At 40.9% G+C, this 20,433-nt stretch overlaps 1 protein-coding gene across 6 annotated transcripts in view; it reads left to right on the plus strand.

Annotated features, from left to right (window-relative positions):
• Positions 1-18,170, plus strand: part of syt16 (synaptotagmin XVI) — an 89,738-nt gene extending 71,568 nt beyond the window's left edge. For 5 of the 6 annotated variants that reach the window (XM_028821970.2, XM_028821971.2, XM_051919960.1 and 2 more), the window contains 5 exons: positions 1,590-1,802; positions 3,175-3,371; positions 11,858-12,301; positions 12,915-13,104; positions 15,429-18,170. In XM_028821970.2, the coding sequence (XP_028677803.1) occupies positions 1,590-1,802; positions 3,175-3,371; positions 11,858-12,301; positions 12,915-13,104; positions 15,429-15,742 (1,358 nt within the window). In that variant the 3' untranslated portion in view covers positions 15,743-18,170. The remainder of the gene's footprint in view (positions 1-1,589; positions 1,803-3,174; positions 3,372-11,857; positions 12,302-12,914; positions 13,105-15,428) is intronic. The other variant, XM_051919962.1, reaches the window with a different exon arrangement.
• Positions 18,171-20,433: the final 2,263 nt, after the last annotated feature.

The raw sequence follows: 20,433 nt of genomic DNA on the forward strand, positions 1-20,433 counted from the left end.
AACTCACCATCCATGTGTGGAGCTCTCTCAGTATGGGGCCAGTGTAACTTGTTTAGGATTACCTGTGTCCATAATGTCCACAGTGAACAAACATGGAAGTTGTCATTTAGTTACATCCTACTTGCCACTTCCTTTGTGGCCCAAGCCCATTTCCTACCACTTTAGTCACATTCTCTTGCCAATTGCCATCAATGTGGGGGTCTTCTACTATAATCATGGATTGGGAGGCAGAGTCATTTATAGTCTTGTCAGTAAGAAAAGTTGTGGGAGTGATTGTATGCATTTTCTAATAGTCATAGTGTAATTTTCAAATAATGATGCACATTGACGTGCAAATATCAATATCTGCATTAATGACTTTGCACGTATGCACAAGCTCCTGCCTGATGCAACACTGAGGTACCGCCAGTGCAAAATAACCAATCTGGGCATGAAGTGTAATTATAGTTGCAACAAATAATTCTTAATAATTCTTTGCATTTATATAGTGCTTTTCTCACTACTCAAAGCGCTCAGCAATTGCAGGTTAAGGGCCTTGCTTAAGGGCCCAACAGAGCAGAGTCTCTATTGGCATTTACGGGATTCGAACCGGCAACATTCTGATTGCCAGTGCAGATCCTTAGCCTCAGAGCCAAAGTTGCCTTTCAATCAAAAGAAAAAAACAATACATGACTATTCAATTCGTTTTAATTTCACAAGCACATATACTTTGTAGATTATTTTTTATAAACAACGGGTCCAGCTGACAAGTCTACCATCCAGGCTGAGGAGATACTCCCGCACAGACGGAGATGTGCAGTTGTTAATATTTGGTGTCGTGGAATTTGTATTTGACTACTCAAAGGTCAAAGCTTGGTCAAGGATGTATCAGCTAAGGGTTCTGAAATGTGAGACAAAAGGCTCAGTTGAGCTTCAGTGCCAGCTGACCTTCTGAAACCTTCCCAAGAATGGAGGCCGTCATTTTTCAATTCTTTGCCCTCTGAGTGGAAAGGAATCAGCTGCTTTGTAACCCAGTTAGAATTATGTAGGTTTATAGGATCGTTATTGTCACATTTGGAAAGTCCAGTGAAATTGTTCCTTGCATGTGCTTCATTAATAAAGAACAAATTACACACTGCTGTCTGTGTGGGCCAAACCCAGGGTGCTGGACTCTGTTCATTGTTGAAGCTTGGTTTCGTCAACAGCGGGTCACTGGGTAGCAGAACCTGCATTAACAATGTGAGTCAACTTCAGACTCCTGTTAACGTTGAAACGTTTGTCTTCAAATGTTTGAAATGTGGATTGCCGTGCCTTCTAATTTAAATGGTGAAATGGATGCACATTATGTTCCCTGAAAAATGAAAATGCTGTTTAGTGCCTGGGGCTCACCTGCTTCCCTGTTCTATATCTGCTCTTGAATAATCTCCAAATGCTTTGTGTTCTAGCGCCTCTAAATGTGGAATAAAGGGAAGAGGGTTGAACTTTGTCTCTTGTCTATTGTGTGTGTGTCTTGCTCTCTCTTTTGGTGGCGGCGGTGTCACAACTATCACACCTATCACGACTGTCTTCTTTCTTTTTCCACCTCTGTCTTTCTGTCTCTGTCTGCACAGTGAACAGCTATGGGGATGACGAAGACCTGTCCACGTCATCAGATAGCGAGGAGGAAGTGATAAAGCAGTTTGAGATCTCTGTGTCACGTTCTCAGAGTTTTCGCTCAGGGGTGAACGAGAAGGCCATTCAAGCAGGCTCTGAGCGACGCCAAAAGTTTACCCGGCTGCTGTCCAATCAAGAGGAAGGCAGCACAGAGGCCTCAGAGTGTGAAGGTAACTGCTCTCCTACTGTTTTTCCAGTGTGATACTTGATGAGCTCCAGTACTACCACTGAAGTTTGCCATTAGTCCACAAGTAATATAAGGATAGAAACCTCAGCCTGTGGCCATTGACTGGAAAAGCAAGACAGCTTTTAACATCTTAAGAGAACCTCCAACACCTCCAGCCAGTTGGGCTATTTTTGATTATTGTCCGTGGGAAAAATGGGATTTCACAGGTTGCAGTTTTTGGGCTACTTTTTTAAAAACAGTGTGGTATTTTGGGCTATTTTTTAACCCTAACCCTCCACATTATTATCATGTCTTTTTATCCATCTGGCACTCATTCCCCTGGTATTCACACTTGTATATGCACTTTATCACTGCAAAATCTCCTGGGGGCAAGCCCCCCTCCATTTTAATGATGGCATTTATCCATTCTGTCACTCTCAAATAACTCTGAGTGGCACTCCCCCTTGCACTTGATGCCAACCCTCCATTTCCTGTCTAAGTCAGGTATTGGGCTATTTTTGGGGGCAAATTTTCTATTTTTAAGCTGTCTTTGGCCTGTAAATTTTAAGGGCCTGGTAACCCTGACCTCCAACCCTACACAAGTGCAACCATTTGTTTTTAAGTAATTTCCAAATTCTAAGCAGCATTGTAAGTTGTACTCTGCCATAACTGTCTCTACTTGGAGGTTCATGCACATAAGCACACACATATATCAGTACACCTTTCCCTTATATACTTGTATGGGCACACACATTTGTCCACATGCACGCACTCTTACACTATGCTTCATCCATACACACATGTTGTACATGTCTCACCTACAGCTATCCAAGAAGTCACACATTTTCATACTCATTCACAATTTGGGGCATTTACTACCCCAGTCTCTTCCAGAATGTGTCCACTTGTGGCCCTGTATGTGCACATGCCTGCCTTGTGAGCACTTAATTACTCTGAAAAGGAATGGAAACTGTGCAGATGGGTGCATCCTTAAGACTAGCAGACATGTCCATGGAACACATTATTCCCAAATCTATGAAACTTATTTCAAATTTAATGTCTCTATGATGAGAAGACTGGATACTGTTCTTTAGCAATTTGAAATGTTCTCTTTTCAGGTAAGCCTCCAAATTCTAGGTTCCCCTAAAATTGTGCTTAGGGAAGCATCTTCCTTTGGGTCCAGGTCTCCCTAAAAACTAGGATCAAGGACTGTGTCACTTTAATATACTGGCTGAAAATGTGAGATTTGACCACCCTGGCCTGCAATTTCTAGGTTCCCAAGATTGCACAGGAGTCATTGTTAGGTTTATTACACTTTACACCTTCCAAACACTGGCCTTTACTGAAAATGTCTCTCTCTGTCCTGTCTCTGTGAGATGTCAATGATGGTAGCTGCAATGAAGTACAGCTTCATTGTGATGAAGACAGGAGGTCTCTGGGATCACACTTGGCCTCGGACATGGTGGCCACTGAAGGAGCTACAGATGGAAGCCAGGAAATGGAGACGGCCTTTGACAACCAAAGCAAAGACATGACAGACGTGACTGACAGTTCCTCCGCCTGGAGTCCTGAGGTAACAAACCGTACATGATGCTTAGAGTCAGAGAAAGATATATCTCCTTGGTCCATGAAGGGCTGCTTTGTTAGGTTTTTTTTGGCTGATCAATGTTTTAAAAATACTCCTCAGACATCTTCCTTTATGTCAATTTTTTGAGTGTTTTCATTAGTTGGAGAGGAGAACAGTGTTACAGATGACCTGATTATAGAAGTCAGTGAGTCTGCGAAAGCCCAGCTCTTTATCATTTAAGAAATGCTGTATGTCTTTATTAAAATTGTTGGCCAAGTAACTCTTTAGGACAGCGCCTCACAGAATACAATAGGTTTGTGCCCAGTCCATAATTATTATTATTATTATCCTAGCCCAGTTTTTTAGAACATTTGAACAATCTAGACAAGAACAGGCCATTCAGCCAAACAAAGCTCCCAAGCCCAGTTATTGTCATTGTGGTGTTTATGTTTGTATGGCACACTCATTTCTTCTCATGCAGTTAAGTCTTGTATATACATCTTGAGTTGAATTAACATTTTCTAAATAACTGGATAGACAGTTTGATAAGCCAATTAAAGACTACCACAAATTGCAGTTACAATGAAAACAACAATGCATATACAGTAATATGAAAAAGTTTGGGAACCCCTCTTAATTCTTTGGATTTTTGTTTCTCATTGGCTGAGCTTTCAAAGTAGCAACTTCCTTTTAATATATGACATGCCTTATGGAAACAGTAGTATTTCAGCAGTGACATTAAGTTTATTGTATTAACAGAAAATATGCAATTTTCATCATAACAAAATTAGACAGGTGCATAAATTTGGGCACCCCAACAGAGATATTACATAAATACTTAGTTGAGCCTCCTTTTGCAAATATAACAGCCTCTAGACGCCTCCTATAGCCTTAGATGAGTGTCTGGATTCTGGATGGAGGTATTTTTGACCATTCTTCCATACAAAATCTCTCCAGTTCAGTTACATTTGATGGCTGCTGAGCATGGACAGCCTGCTTCAAATTATCCCATTGATTTTTGATGATATTCAAGTCAGGGGACTGTGATGGCCATTCCAGAACATTGTACTTCTCCCTCTGCAGGAATGCCTTTGTAGATTTCAAACTGTGTTTTGGGTCATTGTCTTGTTGGAATATCCAACCCCTGCATAACTTCAACTTTGTGACTAATGCTTGAACATTATCCTGAAGAATTTGTTGATATTGGGTTGAATTCATCTGACCCTCGACTTTAACAAGGGCCCCAGTCCCTGAACTAGCCACACAGCCCCACAGCATGATGGAACCTCTACCAAATTTGACAGTAGGTAGCAGGTGTTTATCTTGGAATGTGATGTTCTTCTTCCGCCATGCAAAGCGCTTTTTGTTATGATCAAATAACTCAATTTTTGTCTCATCAGTCCAAAGCACTTTGTTCCAAAATGAATCTGTCTTGTCTAAATGAGCATTTGCATACAACAAGTGACTCTGTTTGTGGTGTGAGTGCAGAAAGGGCTTCTTTCTCATCACCCAGCCATACAGATGTTCTTTGTGCAAATTGTGCTGAATTGTAGAATGATGTACAGATACACCATCTGCAGCAAGATGTTCTTCCAGGTCTTTGGATGTGATCTGTGGGTTGTAACCATTCTCACAATCCTGTGCATATGCCGCTCCTGTATTTTTCTCGGCCTGCCAGACCTGCTGGGTTTAACAGCAACTGTGCCTGTGGCCTTCCATTTCCTGATTCCATTCCTTACAGTTGTAACTGACAGTTTAAACCTTTGAGATAGCTTTTTGTAGCCTTTCCCTAAACCATGATACTGAACAATCTTTGTTTTCAGATCTTTTGACAGTTGCTTTGAGGATCCCATGCTGTCACTCTTCAGAGGAGAGTCCAAGGGAAGCACAATTTGCAACTGACCACCTTAAATACCTTTTCTCATGATTGGACACACCTGTCTATGAAGTTCAAGATTTAACGAGCCAATTTGGAGTTGCAAGTAATCAGTATTGAGCAGTTACGTGCATTCAAAACAGCAAAATTACAATGGGACCCAAATTTTTGCACAGCCAATTTTTCACATTTGATTTAATTTCATACAACTAAATACTGCTTCACTAAAAATCTTTGTTCTGAAAACACAGTACTCAGATGTTCCTAGGAAATTGAAGACATACCACTGTTATCCTTTTTGTTGAAAGTAGAGTCAGTTACTATGCAGGCTGAGAGGGGTTTCCAAACTTTTTCTTATGACTGTATAGCTATAACAATGTATCACCTGGTCAGTAAACCTTACTGTGACAACAGTTTGGGATTTTCATATCTGATAACCTAGCAGTTAAGCCCTGATACCATAACATTTAAAAAAGTATCAGCATCTATGATCAATAATCCAGCTGACAACAAAGTACAAACCACTTCAGAATCCACCTGAAACTAAGCATTTTCGGGCCCAGCAAGTACAAGGAGTGTATAAAAAAATAGCTTGACGGACGCCATAGAATATTTTATTTTTTTCAAATTTACAAAATTTACTTTTCCCCTTCAATATACTCTCCCCCTGCATCCACACACTGCTGGAGATGCATGTTCCATGGTTCAAAGCAGTGTTTAAAGCCTTCTTATTTGAGCACTTTCATAACATCTGTTGATTCATAATGCTTCCCTTTCAACGTGCTTTTGAGTTTTGGAAACTAAAAGAAGTCACACAGTGCCAGGTTGGGTGAATGCAGTGGGTGATCCATTACCGGGATATTTTTTTGGTTCAATCAATCTGCTCCAAAACATCTGAACAAATTGCTCAGCACTTTTCCCTCTGAAGGATATTGAGAACTCGCGGGACCAATTTTACCAGTTTTTTATGCAAAATGTTCCGTACAGCCATTTTATCATTATTAACCATTTCACTAAATATCCTAATGCTTAGTCGACAGTGACCTCGCACAACTTTGCTTATTTTCTGGACGTTGTCATCAGTCGTTGAAATTTAACAAGAAATTTCAAGTTGATTCGTTGTTCTGGTTTGGGTGATGACATTTTTTTGATGGTAGCAGAAGAAGAAGGCTAACTTAAATGGCTGCTGGAGTCACACTGTTTGAGATATTAAGTTGAAACTGATAAGAGGTGTTGGTTAAGATCTAGGATAAGAGAGCATTGACCCATATTGGCCCTCCCTTCTCTAGAGAGATAACAACAACAGCAGTCCGGTTATTTTTTATACATACCTCGTACATGGATGGGAGACCAACTAAGAAAGCTTGGGTTGCTGCTGAAAGAGGTGATGGTGAGGCCAGCAGGAGGAGCTTGCCCTGTGGTCAGTGTGTGGATCCCAGTGCAGCGATGGGCACACTGTGTTGTAAACATGGTGTTTAAAAGATCCCTGGGCATCTTTCGAGAAGTGTAGGGTTCTTCCGAAAAATGGCTGACGTTGCATCATTCCAGGTGAATGCAACACATTTGTGGTGGCTGAAGCGGCTTCCCACTGTCTATGTATGTGAGTAGTGTGAAAAGTACCATATTTAAATGTAATTAATTACTTTTATTATTTATGGGTTATTTACACTACCAGGTTAACCAGCACACACACCTTTATACTGCAGCCATGTAGAACGCATTATGTCACACACACACATTTTATGGTATTAGTTACCTCTTATAGTACATTTCAATAACTTTTTCTCAAATCCAGATTATTTAGTTTTAGGTCATGTTTCAGTTGTAGAGCCTCCTGTAGTAGCATTGTACACAAGACAGGATCCAGCCCTCAATGGGGCACTAGTCCATTGCGCGGCTCACTAATTCAGTGATGACAGTTAGCCTAATATACACACATGTTTTGGAATGTGGTAACTCAGTTAAAAAGGACATTAAAACAATTAGTAGGATCTTAAGCCTGTGCTCTTACTAAGGTGAGATAAGGCCAGACAGCTTAAGTTTGTAGTCCAGAATCAGCAGTAAGTTGCTTTATTTCAGGATATAACTAAAGATACAGATTCCTGCAGCCTGGGCGTATAGGAAGGAACTCAAGTGACAGTTTTAGTTAATTTACAGAAGTTCTAATCAATTCAAATAATCCTTGAAAGGTAAGTGGCAAATGAGTATTAAACATCACCATCTTCTAGCATGCTGTAGTGTAGTGGGTAAAACACTTGGTTGGCTGAAGTTTGCCAGTTTAATCGCCACCCTTCTCGCACAATGTGGCTCTGAGTAAGTCATGTCACCTGCTTGTACTCCATCTATTAAAAAAAAGTCTAATCATTTGCAGCATATTGTTATATTGGGAGCCAGCTAAATATATAATATTAGCTGCAGGTACACATCATTAGCACAACTGTGTAATCTGATTCCTTGATCCTCAGTGTTTTTCTCAAGCAGAAACATCTGATGGGAAAATACAAGAAGGCCTTGATTGATGCCAACATAGTCCTGTAAAAGTTCGGTCAGTTGTAGCCTTTGTTGTCTTATGCAGCACTTCGACCCATAAGCAGAACAAGGAAACCTAATCACTGTATGCACCGCGTCTCCAGTCACTCGCTTATGTCATCGAAGCTGTGCCATACATCAGCTACTAAACGAAACGTGCAGTCAATTTGAACTGTGTCACAGCACTTGAGCTGCTTTGATTTGTGTTCTGCAGAAAAAGAACTTTCTAATGGTGACCAATCATATGGTCCATTTTGACTTAAGAAATCTGCACAAAACCCTCACATGTGACCAGGAGTTGAAAACATCTTCACAGTTTCTTCAGTTATACTTTTGGGGAAAAGAAACAGTTGTCTTTCAGAACAGGTTAACTTGTCCAGCAATTTCATTATGACATTTTTCTCATTTTTTTAGTTTACTGTTCTTTTCTCCTGTTCTTTTCTTTCTTGTTTCCTTCCTTTTTCTTTTTCCTTTTTCTGTCATTTCTCTTTTTTGTTTTTCCTTTTTATTGATTTTTTTTTTCTTTTCCCTTTTGAATTTTTTTTCTTGTTTCCTTTCCAAATGAGTTGAGAATGTCATTTTGAAAATCATTTAAAGATCTTGCTGTTTATGGAGGAATGATTAAGGCAAAATTAAATAAAAAAAAATATATACAAATAAATAATTGCTTTGTAGAATGTGAAAATAAATGTCAGTCAGTCAGTCAGTCATTTTCTAATCCACTTAGTCCTGAACAGGGTCGCAGAGGTCCGCTGGAGCCTATCCCATCTAGCATAGGGTGAAAGGCAGGGAACAAACCCCGAACAGGGTGCCAATCCATTGCAGAGGAAACACACACGCACACACTAAGCGCACACTAGGGTCACTTTAGGACTGCCATTTCACCTAACCTGCATGTCTTTGGACTGTGGGAGGAAACCAGAGCAGACATGGGGAGAATATGCAAACTCCACACAGGGAGGACTCAGGATGGTCTCCTTACTGCGAGGCAGCAGCACTACCACTGCACCACCCCTGACAATAAATGAATAATAACAAAATGAAAAATTGTCATAATTAATGCAATGTATCACAAAATATGTTTTGTCTTGCTTTTTTATTTGTCTTAATTTATTTATTTCACTGACACCACACACGGCATGAAATATGCCTTAAAATAAAAGCTGTCATAGCCACCCATCAAAATTGAGAGGGTGGGCTCTAGCGAGTACTGCGTTTTGATTGGTGAATCCTCAGCAGAGTGCATGTAAACCTCTGGCCATCATGTATTACATTTATAGGCAGACACCACAAGACACATGTAGACTCCTGAGAGGATCACCAGTTTTAAGCTTCTTGAATTATTGTAGTGTTTCACGCAGTAATTCTGGGAAGCTTTTACTTGCACCCATCAACCATGTGCACAGTCAAAGTTTTAAGCATGTGCTTCACCAGTGGTTCACCAATCCAAACACAGTACCCACTAGAGCCCACCCTCTCAACCCGAACAAGTGAAAATGACCGTTTTCAAATCAAGGCGTATTTCATGTTATGTATGGTGTCACTGAAATAAATAAATGATGGAATAATTAAATAAATACATCAATAAATAAGCAACAAAAACATTTTGTGACACATTTAGTTAGTTATGTTGACATTTCATTTTGTTACTGGTTATTTATTGTTATATTTAACAATGCTTTATGTATGTGTGTATTTACTTACCTATTCCTCCGTGAGTGGCGCAGTGGTGGCACTATTGCCTCGCAGTAAGCGTTTGTGTTCCAGGTTCTCCCTGCGTGGAGCTTGCATGTTCTCCCCATGTCCTGTTTGATTTCCTCCAGGTGCTCTGGTTTTCTATCACAGTCCAAAGACAGGCAAGTTAGGTGTATTGACGATGCTAATCTGACCCTGTTCTTTGTGTGTGTGGGTCTTCACCCTGTGATGGACTGATGCCCTGTCCTGGAATTCTTCCTACCTTGCACCCTATGCTTATTGGGACGGGCTACAGCCTCCCACGACCCTGCTTAGAATTAAATGGGCTTCGAAAAATGGTACGGTATTTCATATTCCACAGCTGTCGAGTTAACTGGCCATTTTAAACTGGCCTAATGTGAGCACGTAAGTGATCCCTGCAGTAGACTGACGTACTGTCCAGGGTTGTTTCCTGCTTTGTACTCATGGCTTCCTGGACTGATCTCAACTCCCAGTAACCATGAAATACTTTTGGGCAGATTTGAAACCATTACTTTATAATTCTTCCCATTTGTATTCTTAGGCTTCCTGTGATTTAGCCCTTTATGACAGTGATTTTAGTCAAACACAGCTATAGCTTTGCTTTTTTTTACAGGTACTATCACTGTGCCTAATGTATATCAGTCGATGATGTATTGAAATATAACTTTGGAGTAGTTTGTTCCTGCTGTTTTTAGTCATACATGCTCTTCTATTTAAACACAGGGAGCAACTGTGTGAGGCGTTCAGTTTGGCCCTTCATCTTTAACACCCGGTGACCCTTAACTTCCATCCATTTTTGGATTAGATCAAGTTTGGGTCTGTAGTTTGAGTCAAGCAGCTTACACAGGATGTTAAATGAACAGAGTACAGAAATTCCATTTCCTTATAGTCTTCATCATTCCCTTGAAAAATTTAAGATTAAGAAAATTATGACATTTTGTAGTCAATAAATACTTAATAATACAGCATAAAATTCCATTCTTTTTGGTGTAAATGCCAGATATTGAAAGGAAGAAAAGTTAGGCATTTGCAACTGAAAGCCTTTAGAAAACTAGTAGGTAGTCTGCTCTCTTTTCTAATCTGTCCATCATAGTGAGCTGGGCACATTTCAAAATGATATGCTGTTCAATTAGAATTAGGTCAGATTTCTCTGAGAAAGGTAAAGATGACATTTTGATCGCTGAAAACATGATTACTTTAACCATTAGAAGAGAGCTTTATTAAACAACTCCTTTTCTGTGAATAGTGACTCCTCTTGTCCATCCATTATCAAACCAGTTCAGGGTAGCAGAGGTAGGATTAAAGAAAAGGCAGGGACCAGCTCATGCCAGTCTGTCTCAAGGCAATAGATATGACTGCGACACACTCATAATGGGCCAGTGTGGAGCTGCCAGCTAACCTGACCTTCATGTCTTTAGGTGTACCAGGAGGAATTCCTACACAGGTATGGGGAGAAAATGTCTGTGTGACCAGGTACATTGTTTGAATCAGACTCCCTGGAGTCCTAATACAATAGTACTAACTATTCAGTCACCCAATGCCTCTTTTTAACTAATGGATATGGTTAGTTAAATGTTTGTTGGACAGAATATAGAATGAGCTGGGTTATCAAAAGGTCATCCCACAAAGAAATTGCAGGAAAGGACTTCAGATCTGCTATTAGTGTTCAGAGAAACATGGGATGTGGGCACAAAATCAAAGTAGGTTATCATTAGCTTCGGCCATGTTGGGCACCTGAGGCACTTTTTGTGGGGCCCTGAATCATAGTATTGGTTCTCACGAATTGACTCTGTCTTCAGCAGAATGGGTAGTACGAGCCGTATGGGGATACCTCCCCTGCTCCTCCAGGATCTTCTTTGTCTTGTCAACGTAATAGTCCAGTAATCTTGCACTAAAGACAGCAGCTCCATTGTAACTGAGATTTGTTCAGCTCCTTGATGTCAGGCATCTGCTCCAGTGCACTTTCACTCCACATTCTCATTATGAACACCCTCTAGCTATGATTCTTATGAGAATGTCTTTTATTGAGGACAGCAGCTAAAGAGGTCCTGGACTCCAGGAGTGGGTGCAGTCCAAGATCTCAATCTTGACAAATATATTTCTGCCTAAATCCAATCTTTGAGAAAGTTAGTCTGCTTAGGTTCAGTTTATTAAAGACCTTTGGGCTGCAGTGCTCCCCGGTGCTTCCATTTCTTGATGGCAGTTTTCTGTCAAGGTTTCTACCTTGGGCATCTTTAAACTGTTTTTCCAGCTCCTTTCTTAGTAGCCAGATGATGTATGATGTTATCTGGGAGCAAATATTTCTTGATCATTTTAAACTAAACAGTTGTTCAAAATCTAGTCACATTCTTTATCTTCTTCCTTGTGTTAGGACCAAGAGGCTGATAATACACCATCTGGGCCTGCTGATGTGCGACCGCCCATCTCTAAATGTGGTGACCTCATCATTATCCTGGACTACAAAGCAACCAGTCAGAAGATGCTCTTGACAGTGGTGAGGGCAGAGCAGATCCCCGACAAGGACCGCAGTGGAGTGGACTCCTGGCAGGTGCATGTTGTTCTGCTGCCTGGCAAAAAGCAGCGGTACAAGACAGCTGTGCAGAGGGGCACAGTACCAGTCTTCAATGAGACTTTCCGCTTCTCTAAACTTGAGGTGGATGAGCTGCGCTCCTCTGCCCTGCGCTTTCGCCTCTATGCTGTTAGCAAAATAAGCCGTGAGAAGATGATGGGGGAGAAGCTGTTTCACCTAGGCGGCGTGAATCAGGGCTGTGAGATGGAAGCCACGTTAGTTCTGGAGCCACGCATCAATTTAAGTGTGAGTACCAGCAAGATTGTAGATCATCTGCGGTAGCAGCAGGGCAACACCATTGTCCAGACCTGCCCTAGCTTACCATGAACACATCCGGATAGCCTCTGCTGCATTTCCACTGACTGCCGTGCTATATTATTCATTGACCTGCTTCATTGGGCACTTCTTAGGCTCCACCCATCCTCATCCTTTAGAGCCTTGATTGGATAGTGCTCACATGATGAGTGGATGTTCCTGTTGTCTTAACCCCTCAAGTTAATTGTAACAGACATGTGAGCAGCCAAACGAGCATGCAAGCCATGCCCAGTCAGTGTTACAGTGTTAGGCCTTAGCTCACCAGGTATGTGATAGGTAATACAAGTCCATTATTTAAACCCAGTAACCTTAATTGAGTACATTATAACCAGTCAATGAATTATCAGCAACCCAACAGAGTGTATGTGGTCTGAGTAAGCTGAAGCCCAGGGCATCCCTACTTATAGTAGTGCCATAAAAACTGCCTGCCCAGATGAGATGCCATTGTGGAAGGCATCTCATCTTTGATTTTTTCAGTCAAGGAAAAATCAAAGTCAATGGGGATGAGGAGGCCATTTTACTGACTCTATTTCTCGTTTTGTAGAGTGGAGATTCCCGGCCGAGCATGGTGGCTATCTCCCCAAGTGACAGCGCCTCTTCTACGCAGTCCCTGACGCACGGCGGAGTGCCAGAGCTACTTGTTGGTCTGGCCTACAACCCCACTACGGGGCGATTATCTGTGGAAGTTATCAAGGGCAGCCATTTTAGAAATCTTGCTATCAACAGGCCACCAGGTAAGTGCCACTATGATATGAAAGTGAACTCAAACCCTTGCAGGCCTGAGATGCCACTAAATCTCTAAGCTCACTTTCAGTTCAGGCCCTCCTAAGTCTTCTTTGCACTGTTATGTGAATTTTCAGAATCTGTTTGGTACATGATCTGTGGCCTCATACGATACAAGGTATCTTTAGCATTCAGAAAGGGCTTGGCATATATGGCACCCAAAAGACACAGCTAGCATTAGTGTAGGAGTTAGCGGCTATATTAGTTATCAATATCATCGCCTTTACTGCAGTCTTAACCTATGGGAAAATCTCAGCTCGTAGGCAAAAAGGTCAAATTTGGGGGACATGTTATTGGAAATGGGATGAGATGGATAGACCGAGAGACATAATGATGAGTAGGAGACATCCCACAACTGTTAGGGAATTTCCTTTAAATAAAAGCTGAGATCACCACTACAATGGTTCAAATTCATATTCTTTATTTTATTTGTGAGGCCTCTAAACAAATGTTTTTACAAGAAGATACAAAGACAACAGAAAAGGAGAGGGCTCTTTAAGTGCACCTCTATAGTCCTGCAACATACTCCAACTTTTCTCTTAAACCTCTAAATAGGGGGCAGCAGCAACAAAGTCCACAGTGAGAAAGTGCAAAATAAAATGAAATACTCACCAATCCAGCCTGTCCTACTCTATGCTGGTCTCTGGTGTGATGAGATCTGTGCTTTGGACCCTGTGAAAGACACACACAGTTTTTTGTTTTTTTTTTGTTTGGACAACACCCAAGTACAACCGCAATGAAGAAGGGTCCACAGCATGGAGGCCATGCAAAACAGAAACCACAAAGAAAATTTGTGAATATCCTGTTTTTCTTTCAGTACCAAGTACTGTTAAGGAATTTTCTTTTACATAACAGTTGAAATCACGACTACACTGGTTCATTTATCATCATTATTGCAGACCGTTTTTTGTGCTAATTGCTTTATTCAATTAAAACAAATTACAGTAGTTTTTTTTTCTCTCCCGGTTTTCCCGTGAACTCCATGACTTTTCCATGGCTTCTGTTTGGAAACGCCGGTTTTGTGGTTCATCCATAAAAATAATTTCAAACCATAGAAAACCATTAAACAAATAAACAAGTTAAAAAAGATGCAAAAGTTTACTTTGCCCCAGGGTTGGTCTTCCCTTTCATGGAGTTTTCTTATAGTAAACTGAATTGTTCAAACACCGGCTCCATTTGTACTGTTCTTTTAAAGGGGCCTCCATTCCTTGTGTTTTTGTGGGTGTAGTCCCAGGAGGCAGGGCCTTCCTGACATCACCACTCTTCTTTCTGGCTATTTAAATTGAGAGCAGTGATGGCTCAAACGTGCTGATATCAGGATGGCCCTGCCTCCTGGGACTCCACCCACAAAAACACAAGGAATGGAGGCACTTTTGAAAGAACAGTATACAATTAACCAATAATAAACAAAATTAACAGAAATAACATAAAAATTACAATAAAACATAAAATTGATAAAATACAGACCCATGCAGAGCAAAGATAATGTGAAATTCCATAATGGCAGGGGCCAGACTGAAGATTAATTTCATGTCTTCTGGAGTTTTAAGGCAGTGGTGCTAAACACTGCAGCACCCATTATACAGAAATGCTATTTAAAATAAAGGTTGTTTGTGAGTCTGTAAGAAATTGATGGTACCATATTTTAGCTTGTTCTATGGCTAATGGGTGCCCATTGAGATAGATAGATAGATAGATAGATAGATAGATAGATAGATAGATAGATAGATAGATAGATAGATAGATAGATAGATAGATAGATAGATAGATAGATACTTTATTAATCCCAAGGGGAAATTCACATACATTGACTTGGTTAACTAGAATTGCATTTATCAATCAACCCATCCATTTTTGTACCACTTTACCTTGTCTATCTCAGCACCATGGAGCTCAATGCATACTCGGCATGGCACCCCAATGAATACTCATGCATACACTCACAGTCAGTTATACAGGGTCACTTTACAGTCTCCGGTTCTTCCTATTTGAAATTTTCAAGAGGGTGTTGATTATTTATTTTCTTTCACTGCGGCCTTCTGAATGCTTTATTCTGAGTGAAGGCCTGCCTCACAAGTCTAGTTGTAGTGTTATTGGATGGGGAGAGGGTTCATTTTTATTTTTTGGAAGAGACCAAAAGGCCAGTGAGGCAACTTTTCAAAACTCTCTCCACTTCTGTCATTTACAATGGCTCTTCTAAGGCCTTATTTCTTCTGTTTCCTGGTTTGCTGTCTGTAGTTTTCCAATACACTAACACAATTCCTTTTCTTGGCAGACACCTATGGAAAGCTTACACTTCTTAATTCGGTGGGGCAGGAGATCTCACGGTGTAAAACATCCATCAGGAGGGGCCAGCCCAATCCTATCTTCAAGGAGACATTCATCTTCCAAGTGGCCCTCTTCCAGCTTTCTGACGTCACGCTCATGATCTCGATCTACAGCCGACGTAGCATGAAGAGGAAGGAGATGATTGGTTGGATCTCTCTGGGCCAGAACAGCAGTGGAGAAGAAGAACAAGAACACTGGCTGGACATGAAGGAGTCCAAGGGTCAGCAAGTATGCCGATGGCATGTTCTGCTGGAGTCCTAAGTCTCAGATGTGTGAAGAAATGGAGCATTGCACGAAGGTCTTGTGCCTCCAGATGGTTGTTGGACTGCTACCTTTCTAGTCATCCAAAAAAGAACTGCTTGATTTTACTGGTCTAGGTGACCATCACACTACCAGTGGAATACTACAGAAGGTTCTCTGAGTCCTGCTGCTTTTATTTTCAATTTATATAGCTTTGGTTTTTAAGGTAATTTAAATCCAGATCTTGCACACTTAATTGAATCATTGAGGAAGTCATCTATGTTACTATTGACTGCGCTCCCGATTAATACTTCCATACTATGCTGGATTGGAATGTTGATGCTTGTTATCTAAAAGGTTTTAAGATTAACTCTATTTCTGCTTTGACACCAGAAAGGTTTTATTTCCAAAATTAATGTTAGTTAGAGACTCTTTTAGTGTAACATCTTCATCCAGCTCAGACGCTAAATGTCATTGTGTCACCACCTTGTATTATAATTCCACAGTGTCTCAGTTAGACCGGTTGTCTGAATTCCTGGATTTGGTCTAACCATAATCTATAATCTGTTCTGCATCACCTTAAGTTATAAAAATGTATCGAGTCCCCTCATCATTTCCTTAATACACCCATGGGAATCCCCCATTTGACCACTTAGACACCTGTCTCATTGTTACTATGACACCAATCCCCACATCTCTCCACTCAGCCACTTATTCTCAGCCTTGTAGCATCACCCCAGCCTCTTGTCTGAGACACTGTATTCATGTGATATGTCCCTACATCCCACCCCTTTATTAAACAAAATGCTAATCCCCCACAAGGTCAGCTGCACCACTTCTTATATACTACTTGGACCCTGACCCCAAGTAACTATGTGACCACCTTCCCACAGATGTGCTTAGCCCTAATGTATTTGCGACAAATCTCCCTGTCATTTCCTTGTTGAGACTATGTGAACAAATCCATCACCTAACCTCAGAAATTGTAACTACTGGACTCATTCCCTTACTCCCAGACAGACCCCATTGTGAGCACAAGACCACTCCCCTTTTATACAAAAGCTCTGAAACTACCCCCAGAATATCATTCTAAACAGCTTCTGGAACCCAACTTGACTCTTAGTGTGTTACAATGAAACCTGTCCCTGTCCTGTACATCCCAGTGTTACCATGTGAATACCTATTTCACACTTGCATCCTGGCCCACTATGCCCATCTGAATAGTGCTGCTATCCCAGACGAGACACTGGTCTTAGTTTGTAATCATGATATCCATGCTTAAGCATCCCCATATTTACTGGCCCCAGTGTTTTTCTGAGACCAGTCGCTTTGCCTGCTGGGTCACACAGTTGGCCGCATTGTATCTGTGTGAACACTCCCAGTATGTCGTCCCCCTCTTAGCACCACTCAGACACTGATTGATAGCAATGTATGCAGTACATAAAATCAATTTCCCTTGCTTTAGTCAATGTCAGATTATGCAACTTCTAGCTAGAGGGGATGACAAACTTGATGACTACAGTTGCTGATCTTGTCTGCATGTCATATTACATGACTAGAAATCACAGTGTGTGTCACATTTGATGACCACTAACAGCTTTCCAACACAGTTTAAAATTTCCAAAGTATTGTGAACCTGCCATTTTATTTGACAGCCAATAACGTACTGCCTGAATGAGTCAGTACCCGTCCCAAAGCTTTACAAATACAGCGAGCTCAGCCAGAAACAGTCTCTGTTCTGTTTGTCAGGTCCAAAACACACATGTTCCTTATTCCCTGTAGCTGCAGTATATGCATTATACAATACTTCCAGGTGAGAGCTCATTGGTTGTCATCTCTCAAATTCACCTCCTCTCCTTGTCAGACACAGGTGCCACTGTAACCAGATGACTGTTCCTCACCCCTTGTGCCACCTCCACCCCAGCCCACTTGGATGTAGATAAATAATCCCCATACTCCAGGCACTAACCATGGCCCCAGTATGGCCTCATAACCCTTATCTGCTAAGCCAAGCTTCACTGTGATCGTGTAAACAGTTCCTGCACTGATGATGTAGCGTAGCTGATGTTGCCCATACTCATGAAGCCTTTCCACATTTATAAAATGACCTACTCAGCAGGAGCAGCTGTCCCCTGTGGTGATGGGTGTGTAGGCCGAGGGCCTTATGGTTTTTCTTCAGTTTTCTCTACCAACAGAGGCCAACCCCGCTGACTTTGCCAAAGTTCAATAAGCTGCATCTCTGTATATCCAATTGAGACGCAGGTGGACTATTCTTTTCAGCTTTATATTTATTTATTAATAATATTATCTGTCACCAGTTGGTTTAAGTGAGGTTTCAAGTGGCATGCCTTTCTTCTCTGTCCTGATCAGATGGTCTTCCTCATGTTTTGAATCACTTGTATATAATATATACACTTAATAAAATAAAATGCCTGCTTAGGATTGGCATGCCTGGCTGCCATCAAAGTTAATGAGGCTCCACCATGATAGCACAATGTCCTTGGTTTTCAATTTCTAGCTGCCACCAGTGCAGAAACAGGCCCATGATGAGCCCTGTGATGTCTTTTCTGGTAAGTTCTTTTTGTGCCCTCCTATTCAAATAGCTCACTTAACTCAAATCAGGCAGTGGTTTGTATGTAAGGACTTTGAACTTTCCCAGATGTCGGAGGGACCCGCTGAAGAGACATCAGGACAGACATGATCCACTTATCTGTACTCGGCCCATTTAACCGTCTGAAGCCAATGTACACTAGTGTGGAAGTCTACACAGCAACAGAAGAGAAAAGCTTTATAGTTATTCAGCCATCGCTTGAATTACTGACTGTATGCTGTCTCTAAAAATAGAAATGGAATGAGATTTTAAAGAGAAGCGAGCAGAGAAAGAAAAACAAAGCAGCGAGTCACAACCTGGTGCCTTCTCAGTAATCAACACCGCCTCGCTGCCATTACCAGCAGAAGATGAGCAGCAAAGAAAGAAAAGAATGATCATCTGTCTTTAGTGCCCCCCTGGACAAGGGCTTACCAACAGGGCATGACACACATTCTCTCAAAATTGCAAATGTTCTGGGCATCAAAAAATAAGGAGTGGTAGTAAAATTACACCCAGAAGAGACAGGTAAGCTTTCCTAGCTTTAATCATTCCACAGGCTGTTTAGATCTGACACTCATTTTGCGATACTGAGTGATCTGTGGTCAAAATTCGTTCTGTATATCTTGTATTTATCAACTTCCTGGGCAGGGTCTGTACAGCTTGCACAGTGTGACCCATCAATCTACACAACTTGTACAGTGTCACCCTAGCGCTTCAGGATCAACAGAGCTTGCTTCACTTGAATCCTGACAGACCGGATCTACAGGACTTGTACAAAGTGACTTTATCAGGCAGGATCTGTACAACGTGAACAGACTGAAAACTTGCATAGAGTGACCCCTACTGATCAGAAGCTACTGAGCTTGGCCAGCATGTAGTGTGGATGGCACATTGTATAAACTTAAACTTTAAATGGGAGTTCAAAATGTTTTAAGCCAGTATCTGAAAGGGATATTTAGTGTGTGGCCAAACATGGGCTCCTATGTGCTAAAATATATAAATTTCTAGATTTTGTGGTTTATAGCATATGCTTGTTATAGAACAAAATCAGGAATGCAGAAATCCAAAAATCAAATGTTGGGCTATTGCTGAATTTCTAATGCTAGAGAGGTGTCCACGATCAAGAAATAGGCTGCATAATTTTGTTGTGGCAGGACAATTCTAAAATTGATAAGAGGACTGAAGACTGTTCATGAGATGACAGATACTGTAGTTGAGGTCAGATGAATCCATTCTTCATGAAGCAATTAAACAAGAGCAAGATATATGGAAATTGTGAGCCCAGAATGTTGACTTCCGAAATGAAGCCTCATCACATCCAGTGTTCTATGGAGAATCTCATGTTAATGAATTCACATTCAGGGAAATTAAAGAAGCAATTCGTAACTGCAAATAAATTTTGCAATACATCACTATGACTCAAACATCAACAATTGAAAACAACAAAAGCGTGGTGACTCAGCAAGATACTATGTACAATTTTGTATGATCTTGAGGGAATAATCCATATTGATTGCATGCATAACCGGTCAATTCTGTGTTGATTTGCTTTAGCATTTGTGTCGGTCAATCTGGAGGAATAATAATAGTATTGTCAAGTCAATGTCAATGTCAATTTATTTATATAGCACATTTAAAACAAACATAGTAATGCTGTGTCAAAGTGCTTTACAAAAGTAGAACAAATTTACATAAAACATAAATAGAAGTAAAATATATGAACATAAAATAAAATACATAATAAATAGAAGTAATGTTATATACATAATAAATAGAAGTAATGTTATATAACCACAATGAGGAAACCATCAGTATTGCTGAAGGTCATGGAATGCAAGTGAATAGAAATGAGTCTTTAATCTTGTTTTAAACGACGACTCCTTTATATGATGAGGTAAAGAGTTCCACAGGCGAGGTGCAACAGCTGCAAAAGCCCTGTCCCCCTTGGTTTTACACTTGGTACGAGGGACAACCAGAGACAGCTGACCAGAAGATCTAAGCACTCTGGATGGCTGCTGTAAAACACACAGTTCAGATAAATAGGCAGGAGCAAGCCCATGTAAAGATTTAAAAACTAGCAGCAAGATTTTAAAATCAATTCGAAAACTGACAGGCAGCCAGT

The sequence above is a fragment of the Erpetoichthys calabaricus genome, chromosome 16 (assembly GCF_900747795.2).
Source record: "Erpetoichthys calabaricus chromosome 16, fErpCal1.3, whole genome shotgun sequence".
NCBI lineage: Eukaryota > Metazoa > Chordata > Cladistia > Polypteriformes > Polypteridae > Erpetoichthys > Erpetoichthys calabaricus.